This window comes from Xenopus tropicalis, chromosome 8, assembly GCF_000004195.4.
Source record: "Xenopus tropicalis strain Nigerian chromosome 8, UCB_Xtro_10.0, whole genome shotgun sequence".
NCBI classification, from domain to species: Eukaryota; Metazoa; Chordata; class Amphibia; order Anura; family Pipidae; genus Xenopus; species Xenopus tropicalis.
The window spans coordinates 43944882-43969298 of NC_030684.2; the positions used below are offsets into that span (position 1 = coordinate 43944882).

Here is a 24417-nt window from a genome sequence, read left to right on the forward strand (position 1 = left end):
TGAACTTGCCGGCTTCCGTAGGAAGCGCATCGCTATGGCCATCTTGTGGTTGGCAGGCGAAGCTCTCTGCATTTACTAATTACACTCTGGGGCGGGATAGAGAACGAACTAAATATGGCAGAGTATTGATAGATTTGTATTCCTTTAGTGGTTGCGTGTTTTAAATTCACAGCACGAACTACGTTGTAAAGATAAACTTTACAGCGGCCCGCAAAGTTTTTCCTGACAGAAATGTTTACCTTTATAGTGGCCAAAGCAGAAGTTCACCGTATAGGACCCATTCGAGCCTCCCTAGAAGGTACACAGATTACACAAACACAAGCTTTGACATGTACCCCATGAAAGTCTGTGTCAGTGCATAACAAAGAGGGTAAGGTGATACCTACCATGTTTTCTATTTGTGGGGTGCCCAGTTTGGATTGAAGCAGCAGGAACTGAGAACACCAGCCTCTATCTACTGTATCTATCAGTGATTTGCACAGTATGGGATACACTGATGTACAGGACACACAGGGAACATAATATACAGTGATGTGAAAAACTATTTGCCCCCTTCCTGATTTCTTATTCTTTTGCATGTTTGTCACACAAAATGTTTCTGCTCATCAAAAACCGTTAACTATTAGTCAAAGATAACATAATTAAACACAAAATGCAGTTTTTAAATGAAGGTTTACGTTATTAAGGGAGAAAAAAAACTCCAAATCTACATGGCCCTGTGTGAAAAAGTGATTGCCCCCCTTGTTAAAAAATAACTTAACTGTGGTTTATCAATTTCAATTTTCAATTTCAATATCAATTTCTGTAGTCACCCCCAGGCCTGATTACTGCCACACCTGTTTCAATCAAGAAATCACTTAAATAGGAGCTACCTGACACAGAGAAGTTGACCAAAAGCACCTCAAAAGCTAGACATCATGCCAAGATCCAAAGAAATTCAGGAACAAATGAGAACAAAAGTAATTGAGATCTATCAGTCTGGTAAAGGTTATAAAGCCATTTCTAAAGCTTTGAGACTCCAGCGAACCACAGTGAGAGCCATTATCCACAAATGGCAAAAACATGGAACAGTGGTGAACCTTCCCAGGAGTGGCCGGCCGACCAAAATTACCCCAAGAGCGCAGAGACAACTCATCCGAGAGGCCAAAAAAGACCCCAGGACAACATCTAAAGAACTGCAGGCCTCACTTGCCTCAATTAAGGTCAGTGTTCACGACTCCACCATAAGAAAGAGACTGGGCAAAAACGGCCTGCATGGCAGATTTCCAAGGCGCAAACCACTTTTAAGCAAAAAGAACATTATGGCTCGTCTCAATTTTGCTAAAAAACATCTCAATGATTGCCAAGACTTTTGAGAAAATACCTTGTGGACCGACGAGACAAAAGTTGAACTTTTTGGAAGGTGCGTGTCCCGTTACATCTGGCGTAAAAGTAACACAGCATTTCAGAAAAAGAACATCAACAGTAAAATATGGTGGCGGTAGTGTGATGGTCTGGGGTTGTTTTGCTGCTTCAGGACCTGGAAGGCTTGCTGTGATAGATGGAACCATGAATTCTACTGTCTAGCAAAAAATCCTGAAGGAGAATGTCTGGCCATCTGTTCGTCAACTCAAGCTGAAGCGATCTTCGGTGCTGCAGCAGGACAATGACCCAAAACACACCAGCAAATCCACCTCTGAATGGCTGAAGAAAAACAAAATGAAGACTTTGGAGTGGCCTAGTCAAAGTCCTGACCTGAATCCTATTGAGATGTTGTGGCATGTCCTTAAAAAGGCGGTTCATGCTAGAAAACCCTCAAATAAAGCTGAATTACAACAATTCTGCAAAGATGAGTGGGCCAAAATTCCTCCAGAGCGCTGTAAGAGACTCGTTGCAAGTTATCGCAAACGCTTGATTGCAGTTATTGCTGCTAAGGGTGGCCCAACCAGTTATTAGGTTCAGGGGGCAATTACTTTTTCACACAGGGCCATGTAGGTTTGGATTTTTTTTCTCCCTAAATAATAAAAACCCTCATTTAAAAACTGCATTTTGTGTTTACTTGTGTTATCTTTGACTAATAGTTAAATGTGTTTGATGATCAGAAACATTTTGTGTGACAAACATGAAAAAGAATAAGAAATCAGGAAGGGGGCAAATAGTTTTTCACACCACTGTAATTATCCTGTTGCAGGTCAGGCTTGGCGCATGAGCAGACCCAAAAGCACAGTGAAAATGATTGCTGGGAACAAAGAGGATGATGGTTTCCTTCTAAGCACTGCACACAAATTCTGAGGCCAATTCAATTTTTAAAGAAGTGGAGCACTGGCCTGGGGTAAAACCACTGGGGGGGTGCCTAAAAATTAGCACCTCCAGTGACTTACTTTTCTGTAACTGTGCCTATTAGAGTGTAGATCAGGGATCCCCAACCTTTTATACCGACGAGCAACTTTCAATTGGAAAAAGTGTTGGAGAGCAACACAATCATGATGAAAGGTGCCTGGGTTGCAAATAACAGCTTTAATTGGCTACTTTATAGCCCCTATGTGGACTGGCAGCCTACAGAAGGCTCTGTTTGGCATTATACTTGGTTTTTATGCAACCAAAACTTGCCTCCTAACCAGAAATTTGAAAATGAGCCCCTACTTTGAGGCCATGGGGAGCAACATCCAAGGGGTTGGTGGGCAACATGTTGCTCACGAACCACTGGTTGGGGATCACTGGTGTAGATTAATCATTTATAAACCCTGGTCTCATTATTTGGCAATAGAAGTAGAGTGTTTTCCAGTCTTTTCAAAGGGAACAATAACGTGGCACATTGTCTGCCATGACTCTCCTTAAGAGCACCTTAAAACGGGTACATGGGTAGGCAGAGATTGTCCTACACTCATCATTAATAATTTTGTCTGGCTACCATCAGACCATGTATGCTGTCCTGAATTTGCATGGAATTATGGAGATAGGTAAATTCATTTGGCCACTGGTCACAATGGCATATTTATGTGTACAGAATATTATCATCAGCCAAATGGACTAACAAGCCACCTATAAAATCCAATTGCTTGGCATGCAGAAGAAAGACTGGGGGGAAACCTGAGGGTATGTGATCTGCCTGCCTGCCAGGGAATAAGGTTTTATCGATACTTGCAGTTTCACTTTGCTTTCAAGTCTCAATTTTCAGCACTAACATTGCAATACAGTATCCCCTGAACTGGCCCTTTAGGACCCCCAATGTAAATTTTTACATCAAATCTATATTACCCCTAGCAAACTGGAAAAGATGGGACATAACCCAGGTGCCATATGCCCCAAATGTAGGGAAAGGGGTGCTGCTTTTTACCACATAATTTGGTCCTGTCCACAACTTACCACTTACTGGAGAGAGGTGGTGGAATATATAGTGAATGAACTAGCTTTTCCTGGCCCCTGCTCCCCAGAGGTATGGCTATTGAGGTTTGTGGCCAAAATACTGCCCCTAAATAAATCCAGATCACTAGTCCACACTTACCGTATATACTCGAGTATAAGCCGGTCCGAATATAAGCCGAGGTACCTAATTTTACCTGAAAAAACTGGAAAAACGTATTGACTCGAGTATAAGCCTAGGATGGGAAATGCAAACGCTACTGCTAAGTTTCAATAATCAAATAAATAACAGATAAATAAATAGATAACTTTAGGGAAAGAAAAATGCTACAGCAGCAGACAAAAGCAAGTTTGGGAAGGCTAAGGAAGCTGCCATACTTGGACCGCAATGTACAAGTCCCACCACAGTACTACAATAGTAGTTACAAGGGCAAAATACCTCCCTCCCTCCACATGTGTCCCTGCATACCTGCAGTTGCGCGCACTCTGGCTGACTCTGGCTCTCACTCTGACTCTATACAAGGACAAGGGATAAGCCACATCAGGAGTGTCCAACCTGTGTTCCTCCTGTTACCTATTAACTACAACTCCCTGCACCTACTGATAGCAGATACTGAGAGCTGTGGATCAACAACAGAAGGAACAAGAGGTAGGACATTTCAAGCACAAACACAGGAAAGGAATCAGTTATAGGGTTTTCAGTAGTAGAACTCACTCCATTGTGGGAGATGTAGTTCAGCAACAGCTGTAGAGACACATGGTAAAGGAGCCTAATCCAGCAGTTGGACACCAAGAGACTCCTGCAGCAGCCCATATAAGAGGAAAGAGCAGACGGCCCATATACATGTGCAGCTCTAGCCATGTACAAATCCCCAGTGGGAGCCCAGAGGGCAGGGAGGAGGCTGAATACTGGCCAGGAAGCAGGACCTTACCCAAAAGTTCGTGCATACCTGGGTGCGAGCTGACAGAGCTGAGAAGTGCGTACCTGCGCGCCAGCTGTGAGTACGTAACTGCGGTGCGCGCCGAGTACTGACGGCGGTGACAAGCCGGTGCGCGGCTGTACACATACGTGCACGCGTGCAGGTACGCACGGAAACACGCCCGTCCACGGGGGGTGGGGTGCGAGGAGCGCGTCCAGTGGACCAGAGCCAGCAACTGCAGGTATGCAGAGTATAAGCCGAGGTTTACTTTTTAAGCACGTTTTTAGTGATGAAAAACTCGGCTTATACTCAAGTATATGGTAATTTACACCAAAAACTCTTGATAACCAGATGGATGGCAGCTCAACCTCACACAGTACCAGCCTGGATAGCACTGGTCAACAAAGCCCTTCAACTGATCAAACTGACCTATGAAAATCTAGGCCCCCCCCCTGGCTGGAGGCTAATCCTGATGTTCCTAGACACTTATGATGCTCTGCCCCACACATATATAATGTATTATTAATATGTCTCCCCATACCACCTGCTGGTCATTATCTACTTCATGTAAATATATACTGTATGTATGTATGTATATACTTGTATTGTGTTAAATGTTAAAATGCACAAATAGAAGCTATAAAAAAACAAAAATAAAGAAGGTTGTGTCTGGAATTCACAAAAACACACTTAGTTGTATTAACAAAGGCATAGATACACAATCTGTGTTTATTCACCCGCAGCATGCCTTTGTATCTGCATAAAATACACCTTTAGCAGCGAAGATCTTTGCCCCCAAAGATGCCCCAGTAGCTCCCCATCTTCTTTTCTGCTGATTCCCTGCACATGCTCTGTGCTACTGTCACTTACTGAGCTTAGGCACCCACTCACAATATACTGTAAATATAGAATATAAATGTAGCAGTAAGGCCGATCAGTGAATAACTCAGTTTATTACTGCACGGCAGCTCTGCCTTTAATAATCAGCTCTGTAGTAACCCCATTTTCTTCTTTATAATTTGCAACAACCCCTAAGCTTAGCTTCTCAGCAGTTTCCCAAAGCACACTGAGCATGTGGGAAGCTCTTGTGACACATTTGGATCATTATTAATATAGAGATGCTGTTACTTTTGGTGCAAAAAAAACCCAGTATATAAAATATGGCATTTTTAGCCATATTCAGTTTTAGGGTTTAATTCTGCTTTTAGAAATGTTGTTCTTGCTTGTATGGACAGACAACGCAATGGCTTAGGGAATGTGAAGCCTTCAGTGTCAAGAGAACAATGCACCATTAATAGAGCAATACCTAAAAATGTAATGTATTCGCAGTCCTCTAGCACAGGGGTCCCCAACCACCTGGTCCGGGGACCGGTGCCGGGCTGTAGGCTGTGCTGAACCGGGCCACCTCTGGTCCCAATTACCTGTGATCCCAACACCCTGATGTGTTAAACAGCCATGGACATCAAATTCTTATCAAATGAATGGCGCATTTTTGTGAACTTTACTTGCCCTTTAAGGTTTGGCAAATGTGGGTACTGCATTAGGGATTAACATTTAATGTCAGAGCTTCAGAGAGTTTCATATGAGCATTTCCTATATTGAAAACAATTAATACTCTTTATTTTGACGACAAACATCACAAAAAAAGAAATAACTTTAAAGCTGCCAGAGAACAGACATAGACATCAAACAAATGGCAAGTGCCAATTACAGTACGGTGCATCATTAAGTTGCTTTAGTGAGGTACTTCCCATTCAGTGTCCAACTTACCTAAGGGATTCTTTAACTTCCAAATGCTTTTATTTTGCCTGGCACAGCCTGGCGCTCGGTGAGGGGGGCTGGCACCCCTCCACAAGGTGTAGACAAGATAGAAATAATTGGGATGACAGGGCAATTTGATACTGTCAGATTTCCCTGCGTTTGTTGCGCCATCATACATTTAGGCCCAAAATATTGTACAAAGGTAAAATAACTGCAGGGGAACCTCCCCACACTAAACTACCATTTCCACCATTTCCCCATATGAGGAACCAGGATCTGGGCGTAAAAATTGTTTCTGTAAACATACACCCCAGAACAACTGTCCAATGGTCTTTAGAAGTCCACTAAATAGCGTTCTCCATTCACAGTTCATTACAGATGGATAATGATGAATGCTACATATTAGTGTTGCAGGTCACATTTTGGGGTAAAATGATGCTTTTTGGGTCAACTACTAATTTTAGTCTTTGATGAAAAATCAGCACTGAGTTTTCGCATGACTTCCGCGTGGCTCATTCCAGTCATCACTTTCTTTGTAGAGCCATAATTTTCCTTGACGTATTTTGCAAACGGCGTAAGCTGGCCACCAGCTGGAGATCCATCTTTTCGAGTTGATGATAACAAAACCAGTTTTCCTTTACAGAGGGCACAAACAAACTTTTCTGTGTCCAGAGACTTGGAGTGGCGGCCAATTCTAAAGCCAAACAAAAGAAGAGTGAATAAAGTTTCTCTTGTTAAAGAGTCAGCTTTGTGTGTTGATTCTGCAGGGGCTGTTATTAGGAATTATAATGTAGGTGCAATGAGAATGATCCTGGTCTGTGGGAGGTTTTCCTTTCATGTGTAAATCACAAACACCCATATGTATTAAAAGGCACCAATTTTGCCCAGGTGCAGTAACCTATAGCAACTAATACAATATTTGCTTTAAAGGACGAGGAAAGCCTAAATTACAAAGTTAAACAAAAATTAAAATGTAATCTGTAAATTTTTTTTTTTCTTTTTTTTTTTTTTTTTTTAGGAAAAACTGCTCAGGCTTGGGAATTTTCTAAAGAGGTGCTGCCACCTTACCAGTGTCTTTAATTCACTGGGTAGTGCCCAATGTTTTGGCACACCCCCAGTAGATTAGGTTTTCCTTACCCTTTAAAGGGGTTGTTCATCTTTAAAATTTGGTATGATGTAGAGAATGATTTTCGGAGAATTTGCAGTTGGTCGTATATTTTTTATTCATTTTTGTTTAGTTTGTAATTTGGACAACAATCTAGTTGCTAGGTTCCAATATACCCTAGCAACCAGGCAGTGTTTTGAAAGAGACATGAATATGAATAGAGGAGGGAGTAAATAAATAAATAAAAATAAGTTATAAAAAGTAACAATAACCATAAAATTTTAGCCTCACAGAGCAATAGTGTTTTGGCAGCTGTGATCAGTGACCCCTATTCGAAAGCTGGAAAAAGGCAGAAGAAATAATTCAAAAACTACAAGAAATAAAAAAAAAGAAGACCAATTGAAAAGTTGCTAAGAATAGGATATTCTATAACATAGATATCTATAAGATGACCAGCAAGTTCTTTCTGCTTATTGGCTTCTAAGGGTGACCAGACTTGTAGCAAACTTTAAATCTTTTATTAAACCAACCCATTTGAGGATTAAATAGTAACTTGGGCAAAGTTTGCTATGGTGTAGCAACCAGCAAGCCCTTTTCTTCCCTTATTATAAAGGCATTATACCAGTAAAGCTATGTCCTAATTGGATGACTAGGCCAGGGCCAAGTTAACGCCAGGGAATCTAGTTAAGAACAACATGCTAGAGACAGACAGAGGAAATCAAAGTTCTAACTCACGTGTTCTTGCATCGCGAGCACTCATATGTGTACTTGTAATTTATCTCATATGTGTGGCATCGTGTGACCATTGGCAGCTCCGGGTGGACAACTGTGGCTTTTTTGGCATAAAACCTCCAGAACTGACCATGGCCATCTCTTACTCCGTTTATCAGCCAAGTTGCTGCATGGCAGATCTCGTGGATTAATGTATCTCTTAGCCGATCTAAAGAAAGTTATTTCAGCAAAAGAGTTGTATGATTATACAGCAAACACACTATATATATAGATAGACAGAGTACCGCACACATAGGGACTTTGTGAAAAACAAAAGTCCCTATGTGTGCGGTACTCTGTCTATCTATTGAATTTTTTTGACCAGCACCGAGGGCATTTGCCTCTATTTGAAGGGTGTGCTCCTTTCTGTTTCTTTATATATATATATATATATATATATATATATATATATATTATAATCTCCAACATTTTTTAAACTAACTAAAGCTTAATGGAACAAAAGGACAGCACTTTGCGACAGGTACCTGCAGAATCACACACTTTCTCAGACAGCTCAATCCTTGCGTACCGCTGCAGCATAGGAAGGCGCTTTTGCCCCGTTACACAGTAACCAGCTGTTTTTCGCATCTTTTTATTCCATGTGATTTCCATATTTTCTGGAAGCTGAAATACAAAGAGGAAGGCTGAAATGGTGCCAAGAAACCTAGCACTAATAAGCCCCAAGCAGACTGGAAGCCCTCTGCTAGATACAAATTACTAACACCCTGTCAGGCTGTAAGCTCCATCTCCTTGCATCCTGTGCCAGTTTTGCTGCAATGCTGGAGTCCGTAATGGTTGAGATCAAAATGGCTCAATAACCAAATAGGATAATAAACAATGAATATTTGTAAGGCTGGTTGTGGATGAGTTTCCTATGTCCATTCTATGCTAAAGACAAGGACAATATAACTGCACTTTAACAGGATATCCCCCATACCATGAAATCTAGATCTCCCAAAAAGACTGACCCACATGGATAAACTGAAAGCAGTATTTGTGTATACCTTTCTGTTCTATGCACTTACTCCTGGTTCTGACTGTTGAAACAATGTAAACAGTTGACACAAACCCACCTTCTGATCAAAAACAGTCCGATTATAAAGGCTGTATAGCCTACTTGTCAGCTCCTCTTTTTTCTGCTTGAAATTCTTCACATAGAGAGACTTAGGATAAGAAAGATCTTGTAGAAAACAATCTGGCACTTTACATGGGAGTTTCCTACAAAAAATATGAATAAATCAGTTAGAAAATATGTTGGCCATGGTGGATTAAGATTAATTGAGGAGTCACTAGAGAGCCAAAGATCACCTTACACCAGTGATCCCCAACCAGTGGCTCATGAGCAACCCCTTGGATGTTGCTCTCAGTGTCCTTAAAGCAGGTAGGTGCTCATTTTTAAATTTCTGGCTTGGAGGCAAATGTTGATTGCATAAAAACCAGTGTAAAGCCAAACAGAACCTACTATAGGGCTGCCAGTCCACATAGGGGCTACCAAATAGCCAATTATAGCTCATGTTTGCAGCCCCAAGAACTTTTTCCATGCTTGTGTTGCTCCCCGACACTTTTTCCATTTGAATGTGGCTCATGGGTATAAAAGGTTGGGGATCCCTGCCTTACACTGACAGATTTATCTCATTGTTCCTTCTCTAGGCCCCTGGCCCCGCCCTACTGTGTGAACCTTAAGGTGGCCATACACTATAAGATCCGCTTGTTTGGTGAGGTCACCAAACAAACAGATCTTTTGACAGATACTCCCACTTATGGTGAGAGACATCGGAGAAATCCAATCGTTTGGCCCAAGGATTACAATAGTAATAGGACCGGTCAGAGCGAGGACAGCATCAATGAGCTAATATGGATCCTGATCCAATGAAAAAATTAAACCTGTCCAACCGATATCGGGCCAATTTTAGGCCAGCTATTGGTTGGGTAGGCCCCTTAGGGGGTGCCTATACATGGGCAGATAAGCTGCTGAATTGGTCTGAAGGACCCAAATCTGCATCTTAAATCTACTTGTGTATGGCCACCTTTAGTTGTATGAGGACACAGCAATTTAAGAACATTAATAATACAACAAGATTTTTTTGCAATAATTAAGTGATGGAGATTTATATTGTTAGTGTAATACCCCTACATTGTGGAGTGGAAGGCAGACAGTTTATTCAAAGACTTTAAACTTTGCTACCCAACTATGAATTAATCACCCCAATCAATAAGGGCAAAGTGTCAGCAGCGGTTTAAAAATGTTAGTGTCTGCAGTAGCAAGTAGCGTATGTATCTGTGTCACTGTTGTGTTGGATGTGCGCCAATGTCAGAATAAAGTATCTGAGTAAATCCTTTATTCAGGGAGCTGTTACAGCTGAATTGCTATAGGAATCATAGAGGAATGATCCCAGCACTGAGGCTCAAGCACAGAAAGCACACACAGATGATTAAAAAAAACCGGTGTGGTCCAGGATGAATATTTATAGAGGGAATGCACAGAGGAACTAGGGGCAGGATCTATTCAGCTCAGTTGAGAAGCATACAGTGGCTGGGTGTTGAGGTTAAAGCAAAATACATACACACTGTCTGAACGGGGTCTTTCACAGGAATCGGGGACTTCTTTTAGAATTCTGTCAGAAGAGATATGTGGACTGGGGGGCACTTTGCTTAGTGATTTTGGTTTTCGCCCCAAGCCATTCTCCTTTCTGTTCGTTAAATCAAGGCAAGGAACTTTAATTGGCTCTGTAAATAAAGGAAAAACGGTTTAACAGTGTCAGGTACACTCTCATTGCAACCCTGCTCTACACCAGTCAGATGCCAGCCAATCACTAATTAATCCCAGCCACCAGGCTAGCTCACCAGCTACCCACCGAACCCACTCCTAAAGTTCCTGTCAGTGAAATGGTCCTACTCTATAAACACTCCAGCACACAACAGGTTAAATACTGTAAGTGCACACACTCACTGCTAACAGTTAGGGATTAATTAGTATTTAAATACTAGTTGCTATGCACAAAACTTGCAAACAGGTTACCTATAGTTCTACATATACACAATGACCTAACAGCTTAAGACAAATCTTCAGACTGGCTAGGTTTAGAACACACGGACAAAACTCATTACATTTTATATTTAATAGTCCCAAAAAGTGTCAAATACACGGTAAAAGAATTGTCCTTATTGCACTATAAAAAAGTCGTTTGTGCGCCAAAAAAAATTTCTTTACAAAGAGTTAAGCAAAGTTAACCTGTCTTTTTAACAACATTTTTGAAAGTTTTTGTAAGTTTTCTCATTAACACCCATGTGTGAGATCTCTCAAACATGGGGCTACAAAAGGATGGCATGACAAATGGCAAGACAAAAGCAGCCATCTTTTCTTTATGTATTAAAACTAATATACCTCTATGGTAGCAGAAAAAAAGGTTAATACAAGTAACCATAAGAATGACTACCTCAGCTATAATTATAGTTATATAGAGCTAGTCAGGTTTATTAGTAAGGACAGCTCACCCCCCAAGGGGAGTCAGATTTGGGGGTACAGCTCCAGTGGTCATTGTACACCAGATAGAGATTGTGCATCCTGGTAGTAAAGCTGAGGAGAGGCAGCTTGAAGCTCCTACACTTTTAAGAGAGACAGGGGCCCTGGAGGCTAAAGGAGAATACATCACCGAGACAGTGGGGCTCATTTATCAACACTGGGCAAATTAGCCTGTGGGCAGTAACACATAGTAACCAATAAGTGGATGCCTTTTTTCAGCCAGCTGCAGGTAGAACAGTGAATGCAGCAATTTGATTGGTTGCCATGCGTTACTGCCCACATACAAATTTGCCCAGTGTTGATAAATTACCCCCAGTGTGTGACTCATACTTGTGAAATTTAAAAAGAGAATTTCCTTGGTTTACTCCAGTCTGCCTTGTTCTGTTTAATGAGAAGCCTGCAATAAAGAGAGTTTTGGTTTAGCATACTTTGTGCTGCAAAGGCCTACAGTGGTCCAGGCAGAAAATTAACAACTTTACACTCAGATGGGAACAGCATACAGGTATTGGATACCTTATCCTGAGATGAATTATGGAAAGGCCATCTCCCAGAGAGTCCATTTTACGTTAATAAATGTAATTCTAAAAAATTATAATCCATAAATAAAAAACAATAATAATGAAAAATCCAACCTGTTACAGAAGTCTGTGGCCGACTGGATTTAATTGCAGTTGAAGACGGCGTCTGGTCCTTAGTTCGATTTTTAATTCTCTCTAAAAGGCTTTCAAATTCCTCATCAGAGCTTTCTGAGGTATAGAAATGAGGGTCCCGTGAGACTTCTTGCTCTCTTCTTTGCATCCCTTTGATATTTGAATCATGTGACGGCTTCTCATTGCGCCCAGTCTTTAATTTACTCCCATTACCCAACTTTGCATCTTTTTTTTCTTTGTTCCTGGTATGCCATGTGCTTTTTATAACAATGGAATCATCATCATCACTGTCACTTATAAACACTGGAGACACAAAGGTTTGGGGAGACACCAAGTCTCTGTCTGCAGCAGGGGGCACTTTATCCACAGTAGAATTTGCTAGCCCTTAAATTAAAAGGGATAACAGGGAAAACAATGAAGGCTCCCATATATTTTTGTTGTAAAAATAAATAATTCTAGTATTTAAAAAAGGAAAAAGATCACAACCAAGAAAATTATTAGGAGTGCATGAAACCCATTCATTTTTTTTTTTATTTTTATTTTTTTTTAGCACAAATGTGCCCAATTCACCCATAAGGGCAATCACAATTGTGCACATGACAAAGTAGAGGTAATTATCAATCCTAACATCTGCAATTATGCTGGATTTGTGGGAAAAAACACAGCATTCCAACTATAAAATATGGACATTTGAATCTGGAATTGCAATTTTATTCATAAATGGCCCCTATGTTGGTTTCTTTGGTTGCAAAGCACTGTAAAGTCACCTTTAACCAATATCTGCCTGTGCCTAGCTCTATGATTGGTGCAACCAGATTTATTAAATTAGGCTTTGTGTGGGATCATTTTAATAAAGATCTGGAAATTCTGTGGATTTGCTATATTCAGTTTCTGGAAACTTTGAGCACAACGAATTGGTGCTATAATAAGATCCTCCACAAAAAGGTATCTCTGCAATATTTTGCAAGGAACATTAAAGAACATTGCAAGGAACACTGAAGAGATATACGGTCAGGCTTTTATAAACAGATAAACCCAATAATAGGAAAATGCACAAATTAACTTCCCAAATTATATTGCAAAGGTGTAGCATTCTATAATAAAGCCATTCTAAAGGCCCCCATACACGGACCGATAGAAGCTGCCGATATCGGTCCCTTGGACCGACTCTGCAGCTTATCTGCCCGTGTAGGGGCAGAAATGAGCAGGCTGGCCGACCGATATCTGGCCTGAAATTGGCCAGATATCGATCGGCCAGGTTAAAAAATCCAGTCGGATCGGGGACCGCATCGGCTTGTTGATGCGGTCCCCGAACCGACTGCCCCATCCCGCCTGTAGGTGGGGATATCGGGGGAAGATCCGCTCACTTGGCGATCTCGCCAAGCGAGTGGATCTTACTGTGTATGGGGACCTTTAGTTAGGGTCCACAATAGCCTCCTTTCACATGCTGCAATTAACTTATGACCTCCCACTGCCTGAGCTATATAAACAAGTTACTAAACCCGAACCCCCATATGTAATAAAATGCACTAAGTTTGCCCAGGGGCAAAAGCAATCAATACAACGTTTGCTTGCTTATTGATTGCTATGGGTTACTGCTCATGGGCAAACAAAGTGCCTATTAAATAACCCCACAAGTTTGTACAATGCCCAGAGTTGTGTGCCCGGCATTTGAGACTTGCTCACCAAGAATAAGGGCAGTGACAAGGGCGCCACGATTTGCCTAAGTCGACCGAAGTTTCCTCTCAAGGCAACTTCGGCAAATCGCGGCACTGCGTATGCCATCCCACCAGCGATTTACATTCTAGCCGGTGGGATGGCATTGCGGGGAGATTAGTCGCCCGTTGCAACAAAGATTTGTCACGGTGCAACTAATCTACCCGTGTACCCCTGCCCTACCCAGTAAAACTTATCCATACAGTAGTATTTCTAGGCTGTAAATTAACAGTTGATCATTTGAAGCAAATAAATGCATCTGTGCTGAATGGCTAAAAGTAACTCAATACTTGCAAACTACAAAGTAGTTATGTATAGCATGTCCAATGGTACGCTGCAATCCAATTTGTATAAATGCGAATTTTTTTTTCACTAAATAAAAAAAAATGAAGTAATTGGTGTTGATGCCAAGGTATCAGCAGAGAACAGACAGGAGTTATGGCTGATTCACAGTTACATGATGTTTGCCTTTGTTGGTATCAGTAGGTAAAGGGTTCAGCAATGGTTCAACTTAACAGTATTGAACATGACTTACCATTCCGGCTTCTTGATCCAGTTTTGTTTTTTGAAAAAACAGAATCAAACTCATCTTCATCTGAATCGACAATAAAAGCTTTAATACTGGAAGAAAATAACTGAATTTTACAATCTAATACTTTACATGCTTCCGGTATATTACATTTCAGTATTACACTACCTTGATCTCCTAAAAGAAGAAGTTATGCTTTTTTTTTTTTTTTTTTTTTAAACAATAAGGGCCTTGCACAAGCTCCCCCACAACTGCATAGACCAGACTTCCAAGAACGGTCCTGCACCCCTGTACAGAGTTGTGTCGTGGGGCTCCCTGGTGCTGATCACAGACCAAAAGGATGCACATTTGAAGCCAGGACATGTTAAGACCCATGCTCAGTAGTCTGGTCTATCAATTTGGCAAAAGTGCCTGCATAGGAAGCAAATATCTTTACTTCTCTTACTAAAGCACAAAGTCCACAGGAGATGCCCATCTTAGATTGTTAGCCCACCTATTGAGCACTAGCCACATTGCACCTGCTCAGTGTGCTCTGGACTGTTGTTGAGAAAAAGAATAATTATCAAAACATCTTTCATAGAAGCTAATGCTAAAGGGCCAATAAAGAAACAATTCTGATGCAAAAAGCACTGGTTTCTGTGATGCCATATACTGTGAATCTGAAGAACTGTTAATCACCTTTGTATTGATCATTTAATATCCTAAATAAACAGAGTATTGTGAGCGGGTCCCTTAGCTCAGGTATCATATAGCCGCCCAGAGCATGTTCTGTGAATCAGCTTAAAGTAGATGGAGAGCTACTGGAGCTATCTTTGGAGTCATCTACAGTGGAGGAAATAATTATTTGACCCCTCACTGATTTTGTAAGTTTGTCCAATGACAAAGAAATGAAAAGTCTCAGAACAGTATCATTTCAATGGTAGGTTTATTTTAACAGTGGCAGATAGCACATCAAAAGGAAAATCGAAAAAATAACTTTAAATAAAAGATAGCAACTGATTTGCATTTCATTGAGTGAAATAAGTTTTTGAACCCTCTAACAAAAAAATACTTAATACTTAGTGGAAAAACCCTTGTTTGCAAGCACAGAGGTCAAACGTTTCTTGTAATTGATGACCAAGTTTGCGCACATTTTAGGAGGAATGTTGGTCCACTCCTCTTTGCAGATCATCTCTAAATCCCTAAGGTTTCGAGGCTGTCTCTGTGCAACTCTGAGCTTGAGCTCCCTCCATAGGTTTTCTATTGGATTAAGGTCCAAAGACTGACTAGGCCACTCCATGACCTTAATGTGCTTCTTCTTGAGCCACTCCTTTGTTGCCTTTGCTGTATGTTTTGGGTCCTTGTCGTGCTGGAACACCCATCCACGACCCATTTTCAGTTTCCTGGCAGAGGGAAGGAGGTTGTCGTTCAGGATTTCACGATACATGGCTCCGTCCATTTTCCCGTTAATGCGAATAAGTTGTCCTGTGCCCTTAGCAGAAAAACACCCCCAAAGCAAAATGTTTCCACCCCCATGCTTGACGGTGGGGACGGTGTTTTGTGGGTCATAGGCAGCATTTTTCTTCCTCCAAACACAGCGAGTTGAGTTAATGCCAAAGAGCTCTATTTTGGTCTCATCAGACCACAGCACCTTCTCCCAGTCACTCACAGAATCATTCAGGTGTTCATTGGCAAACTTCAGACGGGCCTGCACATGTGCCTTCTTGAGCAGGGGGACCTTGCGAGCCCTGCAGGATTTTAATCCATTGCGGTGTAATCTGTTTCCAATGGTTTTCTTGGTGACTGTGGTCCCTGCTAATTTGAGGTCATTAACTAACTCCTCCCGTGTAGTTCTAGGATGCTTTTTCACCTTTCTCAGAATCATTGACACCCCACGAGGTGAGATCTTGCGTGGAGCCCCAGAGCGAGGTCGATTGATGGTCATTTTGTGCTCCTTCCATTTTCGAACAATCGCACCAACAGTTGTCACCTTCTCTCCCAGCTTCTTGCTAATGGTTTTGTAGCCCATTCCAGCCTTGTGCAGGTCTACAATTTTGTCTCTGACATCCTTGGACAGCTCTTTGGTCTTTCCCATGTTGGAGAGTTTGGAGTCTGCTTGATTGATTGATTCTGTGGACAGGTGTCTTTTATACAGGTGACTAGTTAAGACAGGTGTCCTTAATGAGGTTGACTAATTGAGTAGAAGTGTCTAACCACTCTGTGGGAGCCAGAACTCTTAATGGTTGGTAGGGGTTCAAAAACTTATTTCACTCAATGAAATGCAAATCAGTTGCTATCTTTTATTTAAAGTTCTGTTCTGTTCTGAGACTTTTCATTTCTTTGTCATTGGACAAACTTACAAAATCAGTGAGGGGTCAAATAATTATTTCCTCCACTGTATCTTCACTGCCATGGGTAGTATAGTATAGTTCTCCTTGAAGGGTGTGAGAAACCCAGTTCCAATGGATCACAATTAAGCATCCAGTAATACACGATATATTCTATATAGCAAAGCATATGATAAACACTTTGGTTCAGCTCCCAAAACAGATATACAGCTATCACCAAAAAAATAAGTTAATATGACCACTCTGGCTCTCAACTTACCTGCTGTTGCTTTTGCCCTTTTTTTCCACATGTTTGGGTGTTTTCAGTGCTATTAAAACTATATCAGGGAATTGAAAAAAAATTAGATCAAAAGCTGTATATAACCCATGTTTCAGTACTATAAAAATGGTAATTACTATGGTTATGAACATGACCTAACGATCTGATTTTTTTTTTTTTTAACTTCAAGCTCCCCGATATCGCCCACCCGTAGGTGGGGATATTGGGGGAAGATCCGCTCGCTTGACGATCTCGCCAAGCGAGCGGATCTTACCGTGTATGGGGCCTTTAGTCTTAAGGTCCCCATACACGGCAAGATCCGCTCGCTTGGCAAGCCGATAGAAGGTGCCGATATCGGCCCCATGGACCGACTCGGCAGCTTATCTGCCCGTGTAGGGGCAGAAACGAGCGGGCTGGCCGACCGATATCTGGCCTGAAATTGGCCAGATATCGATCGGCCAGGTTAAAAGATTCAGCCGGATCGGGGGCCGCATCGGTTTGTTGATGACCTTAAGGCAGCCATAACAAACATGGGGGACGTGATCATACATGGGGGACGTGAACAAGACCTCTGCTCTACAGCCTGCGTGGAATATCTTTGTATGTGCATGAACACTGATTTCACTATATATTTTCTATATTCATTCTCATAAATATCCCCTTGTAGAAATAAACACAAAACAAAAACAAGGATAACCTGATATCCAACATACAATTTTCAAAGTCTTCATCACTGGAATCTGATATCACCACAGCAGATCTACCCAAAAAAGTGAATATTAGTAAAACATAAACAAATAGTAAGAAACAAGAAAACGGATACAAAATGCATCAATAACCAATTTAACTAAGTATTAAACAACATTTAATATACTTATCGTCGAGAAATGTAATTTTAAATATGCACATTAAACTAATTTTTAGTATGCGCTTAAAGGAGAAGGAAAGGCAGAGTCACTTGGGGGTGCCAAAATGCCAAAACGGGGTAATTCAGGTTGATTCTTATCTATTTTTAACTTTTAGGTTGTACATCTCTCTGATTTCTCTCTTCAGGAGCTGCACCGCTTTAGAATTTAGATCTTTTACCCAAGTCTATATTTTGGTTGCTGGAGCAGTGACCCCACCAATTGCATTGTACAATGGAAACTCAAAGTGATAGAATAGTTAAAAAAACAATCACAAATACAAAATGACAACTGACTGAAAAGCTGTTTAGGATAGGTCCAGCAATAACATACCAATAAATGAATGCAAAGGTGAACTTCCCTTATTAAAAAGCAGTGGAATGATCAATCTTAAATCCTTTTATGTGCAGTAAATGAGTACCGGAGCACAAATTAAAGTGCAACCTGGCACAGTAACATACAATAGAAGCTGGTATTTTTATACAAAATTTGTTGATAATTTGAACCCAAGTACTTGACAGTTTAAAAGGAAAATAATATGTAATATAATATGTAATATGGTTCTTATAAACGGTGCTTAGTGATGTCATCAGTTATAATGGGAGCTTAGTGATGTATTTTCTGTCACTTGGCTCCCTAAAACTTCACAGAGGATAAGACCGAGTGCTTTTATACAGGTCATGGAACTCCGAGGTGACTTGTAATATTTTCATATTTTACAACAGGGAGTACTTTATTTATTAAAATATACAAGTCACCTCGGAGTTCCATGACCTGTATAAAAGCATTCTTTTACAATAGGGGTTACTTTCACTATATAATTCTATATATGTTTTGCTTTCATTTTACTGTAATAAATATATAAATGCCAGTTAAAATAAAAACACACACAGGCAAAGGTTATTCTTCCAGGATCCTAATCCGTCAGCATACTTCAGTTTATTAATGAAAGCAAATATTGTCATACTAATTGAACTGATAAGGTTAATGAAAGTGGCAAATGTTGCAATGCATGCTTAAAGAGTGTGTACAGAGAAGACTAGAAATCTGGTTAAGGGAAAAGTGTTATTCCACATGAGAAAGGGCATTTAATACTTTACCTTGGCTTCTCTTGGATAGTATTAAAGTTTCCAGTTTTGTTGTTACGATCTTAAAAGGAAGTGGGAAAAAAATGAGGTGGCAAATGCATATCATATTGTATTTAAAAGAGTAGCCGCCATTCATGTTATATGCAAACTAGAAGTTTTCATTACACTGTATAATACAATACAGTGTAAGGGTGAAGACACACAGAGCTACTAGTAGCAGCTACTAAAAAAAGACAATGCTGATCATTTACTGATAATTGTCTGTGTGTGTTTTAGCAGAGGCAATTCTCAGTGTTGTCTATGGCAGGGTATTTTCTGGAGTTTAGCAGCCTTGAAAAAGTAGCTGCTACTAGAAGCCCAGAGTGTCTTCACACTAATACAGTGTACAGTCTATTGTAAACACTATTCATTTATGCAGAACATGCTCCCGTGTGGTTTTGCTGAACTCTATCGAACATGCCTCAGACAAAGTAAACCACATGGCACCTTTAAAGGGATGGAATACCCTTATTGCCTACTGTTTTATTCATGAAAAAAATGGCATTTTTTTTTATTTGTTAGAGATTAACCAGGAAAGGTTGAGAATTAGATTACCAGTATAAAACCCCCTTCAAGGTCCTATTCTTGTTTTGTTAGCAGGAGTCCGTTATGCAGGGGTATTATGCTGCAAATCTAATTGTCTACCTTGCAAGGACCAGAAATGGAGTAGCTTAATTTTCCCTGTTTAGCTCAAAAAATAACAAAAACCTTATATTTTTTTCTGATTAAAACAATAGGCAAAAGTATGCCTATAAATTACACTCACGTTGCGAGATGTTTATATGCAAGGATGCAGAAAAGGATTGTCCTTTGCATATAAAAAATATTCTTCTTATGTTCCTCATAACATAAAACGACAAAACGATAAGTTAAAGGGTCATCATATCAACATGAGCTAAATAAATAGTGACAAGAGTCACATTTTGCCTACTCTTAAATAAGAAATATTTAATTTTTGTTATCTCTTGCACTAAAAATCAAAATAAAACCATTTTTACTATCTAAATCCCTGTCAAGTTCTGTTGAGCACAGAAGATGCTGGTAAAAAAAAATTACCAGTCCAACGAGCATTCTCTATAGTGAACTGTTTATACAGAGCTCATTATACCCCTTTGAACACTTTACTCTGTTTCTAAGGAATGGGTGGTAGGGAGTCAGCACACTTTTCTATTAGTGCTTTATAATAGCAATGGATTTTTTCATGAAAAGAACAGGCAGAACCCAGAGATAAAATTAAAATGGACATTAAAACTATGGTTGGTTACGGCAGGACCAACCGGCCATGCTGACCAAACTATGGTTGGTTATGGCAGAACCAACCAGCCATGCTGACCAAACTATGGTTGGTTATGGCAGAACCAACCGGCCATGCTCACCAGAACTCAGCACTACACAACGACCATATATGCCAAATAATGAGCCAGCTCTATTTAGCTACCAAAATGACCTCTGTGTTACCAAAGGGTTGAGGCAGAGAGTTGGTGTAATAGGGGGTTTGTAGGTGCAGCCAAGCAGAGAGCTCTCATAAGTGGGTCCAATTGTGGCTATACAATACCATCACCCCAAGCCTTGTGTCCACTGAACTTCAGAGCAGATCAAATGCCGAACCAACCGTCACTCAGTGACCTCTCATTACCACCCAAATCACCCCCCACATCACTCAGTCGCCCTTCTTGTGGCCAACGGTTTTGCCTAACCAAAGCTAAAAAGCACCTCTCTCTTTTTTTAGTATTTATCTGTATACTGACCCTTAATATTAAAAACTATAATCACTATGTATTTAAAAACAAAAAGCTTTTTATCAGCAAAGGACAGCAGATATTACTCAAATACATCTCAAATATCAGAACTACACTAGCAGAGCAGTAACAAGCACAGACTTACTTGTTTCTTTATTCTTCTTCAGCTCAAACTTTGAAGCTTCTTCCTGTTTGCCATCACTTTCTGTGTCCGAGCTTGAGAGGTCCAATTTCTCAGCACAGGGCCGCAGCAATGGACTATCAGCACCATCAAGGTCTGGGCTCATCACATCTCGTACATGGGAGTTACTAAGAAACTTTTTAGCTTGCTGTAACCAAAATATTTTGGAAATTAACATATAGCGCAATAATAAACAAATGCCCTTTTTGTGACTATCTGAATGACAACTGACAGGTTTCCCTAATACATGAATCCTCAAACTACGGCCCAGGGCCAGATCCGGCCCCCCAAGGTAATTTACCTGGCCCCCACTGTGTCCTCACCCCTGGCTACTACCCGTCTACAGAAGCAGCGGGGAACAGGGAGCTGGAGGGCACAGCAGGGAGCGGAGGAACAGGGAGCCGGAGGGCACAGCGGGGAGCGGAGGAACAGGGAGCCGGAGGGCACAGCGGGGAGCGGAGGAACAGGAAGCAGGAGTATGCACCAGGGAGGGGGCCATAGTTTGAGGACACAGGGAGGGGGCAGTAGTTTGAGGACTATAGTCCGGCCCCCAACAGTCTAAGGGCCCCATGTTTAAAAAGTTTGAGGACCTCTGCCCTAATACTAAGTCAGGGTGACAGTTAAAGGAGAAAAAAAGGTAAAAACGAAGTAAGCTTTATCAGAAATGTCTATGTAAATACAGCCATAAGCACTCACAGAAATGCTGCACTGACTTCTGTCAAAAGATTTGCTGTGTCTGTAATTCATGTGCCAGAGACACGCAGCTCTCTGCCCTCTCCTGCTCCCTCAAGAATGCTAAGAATTCACTCCCCCCCTTAGGAATGTGGATCTGAGCCAATCAGCAGGAAGCTTCCCCATAGTCTAACTAACTGAGCATGTACACTTGGTCTGGGTGTCTGTGCAGGAGTGAGGCGTTATGGGAACTTCTTTACACAGCTCAGCGTTTTTTCTTCCTGTTTTACTTCTGATCATCTGAATGGGAGAAATATGGGGAGACTTAAGGGCACTATTGAGAGAACTGAAGGTATGCCTGCAGCTTGAGATTAATTCTTTATTAGCCTTTCCTTCTCCTTTAATGGAATAGCAAAGCCAAAAATATTTTTTTTCCCCTATTAAAACAAAATGTAAATCTAAGCAACATTACAATATACATTCATTATAATCACTAAATAAATGATGTTAATGTAATGGGTAATGAAAGCAGTCTCTCTGTTCCCAGGGTGCATGCTTTTACAACCATATTAAATCTATCCTCCAGGCAAAACATCTTTTTCCACATGTTCCCCTGTGATTTTAGATTAACAAACCCTTACAGAAGGAGAATGACAGAAACATGGAGGAAATTGTGGGGGCTGGAGTGCAGCTGATTTCTGCTATATTATTTCTGTAGTCAGGCAAGTAGTGCAGTAAACAGCATTTAATAGCAAATAATACAAATAACTTCAAGATCACTGAAAATGTGTACGGAACTTGAGCTAATTACTCAAGTAAGGATACCCATGTGACCCTATTCTTGAGAGAATTCCCAACATACATGAAATGCCCAGTGGGTTCAATACACCTGTGATGCTTTAACTACTGCATCAGTACATAGAGCTGCTTGGGTGGAATTGCTGCCTGCTGATTACTTAAAGAAAATAGTCTTCACAACGTAGAGATACAAAATGGGGTTTCATTTATTAATTCTAGGCACATTGTAGCAACCAATAGCATCATCGCTTTCTCTGCAGCCGCCTGATAAGAACCCAACCCCTGACTGGACGCAAGGGCTGCTCCAGGCACAAGTTTGCCCAGTATTTACAAATGAGCCCTATTTGCAAAGCAGTAGAACTTGCTTGGAAATAATGGCAGATGGATAAGTGGTGCATAACAGTACTGTAAGCGCCTCCGCTGATACTTTCATCGTGTCACTTGCCTGCCCGTCCGCCGCCTTTCCGCTCCAGCCGCCCCTTGCACAGATCCTCTCCATTAAACTCCGACACTCGGCTGCCATGTTATTACAATATCATGCATGTAAGTGAGAGAACGACCAAGAATAATAGCAACAAGCTGCCCCGCAGCTCTGAAATTCAAAATTGCCGCGACACGGAAGAATATTACCACTTCCGCCGGAAATGCTTAGCCGATATGGCGCCGTTCTAGCGCAAGAGGAAAATTTTCTGGTAGCTGCAGTGTTCCTCATGCTCTCTATTATGACAGAGATGGCAGGAAAGTAGAAATCAGTGCTTCTTCTGGAATGCACTTATCCCTCAGGGTGTCGGACAAGTGCAGTTTAGAATATGGGTACATTTTGCAGGGCTCTCTTCACCTCTTGTATGGGTTATTGGTTGCTTTATATGTTACTCTGTATGGCCAGTGTATGAAACCCACTTATTGTACAGCGCTGCGGCATATGTTGGCGCTTTATAAATAAATAATAATACTCTGGTGTACTAAAAAGTGGGTCTCTAAGAACCCCTCCTGCCTCATTGTTAGATTGCAGTAAGTGTTTCATGACAGGCTGCTTTAGGCTCATGCCACACTATGGGGCACATTTACTAATCCACGAATCCGAATCACAAATGGGAAAAAATCGTATTGGAAACGAAAATTTCGTAAGATCGCAAATATCACGAAAATGCTTACAAAAAAAATCGTATTAGTCACGACAATATTGTATTGGCGATCCGAAAGTCACCAAATTTTCTTACCGAACAATTGTAAACAGCTGTAAAACCTTTCCGATTTTTTCGTGCAAACGTCCAAAAAAAGTCGTGCGCTGTACAAAAAGTCGTGCGCTGTACGAAAAAGTCGTGCGGACGCCCGAAAAAATCGGCGAAAATACGCTCGGAGCATTCGCAGGAATGCTCGGCCATTTGTGCTTTTGTAAATGTGCCCCTATGCGTATGCAGCGCAGCCTGAGGTGGTGAAGTTGGTGCCCCTTGCTCCCAAGTCGAATAGTTTTGTTGTGGGGGGGTATCACTAGCACAGAGATTTCTAAAGCGCTCTCTGTGCTAGAAGAGCTGAAATTCCTATTCAAAAATCGGAATTTTGTTTCTTTATGTTACCAGGAGCGGCTTTTTACTGCCCCTGGTAACTTGTCTGGCCTTATGCCAGCAGCGCCCCTGTGTGTATAATGTATATTTTCAGCAAGCCGAAAAATGCTTGCCGAAAATACGCTCTTGCCTGTGCCTGCACCCGAATGAATTGAATATGCTCGGATGCAGAAACATGTAGGTGATATCCGCCTAAAATGCAAGAGAATGCAAAGTCTTGCGTTTTTAGAAGGATATTGGCAACATGTGCCTGCACCCAAGCATATGCCATTCATTTGGGTGCGCGCACTGGTGGGAAAGCACGGCGCATATTTTCGGCTTGCCGAGAACATACGCCATACACTTTGTGTGGCATTAGACTTAAACCGCAAAAAATAACTGTGCTGTATGGCTCCATAAAGCAATAACTAATTCAAAATGGCCATACGAGGGCAAATTAGGGTTTAAAAAAAAAAAAAGAAAAAAATTAGTGTTAAAGCTTGATGCTCTAAGAAAAATGTTAGGCCTGATGAGTTTCAACATGAAAA

At 41.1% G+C, this 24417-nt stretch overlaps 1 protein-coding gene across 1 annotated transcript; it reads right to left on the bottom strand.

Moving 5' to 3' along the window:
* Window positions 1-5856: 5856 nt before the first annotated feature.
* On the bottom strand, window positions 5857-22978 carry gcna (germ cell nuclear acidic peptidase). Its single transcript, XM_002934909.5, has 12 exons — window positions 22771-22978; window positions 20820-21003; window positions 18909-18957; window positions 17617-17663; window positions 16904-16961; window positions 14324-14409; window positions 12055-12456; window positions 10464-10626; window positions 8973-9117; window positions 8385-8523; window positions 7864-8068; window positions 5857-6717 (listed from the first exon to the last, which is right to left on the bottom strand). The coding sequence occupies exons 1-12, from the start codon at window positions 22846-22848 to the stop codon at window positions 6471-6473; spliced, it is 1803 nt and encodes a 600-aa protein (XP_002934955.2). The 5' UTR covers window positions 22849-22978; the 3' UTR covers window positions 5857-6470.
* Between the last annotated feature and the right edge of the window lie 1439 nt (window positions 22979-24417).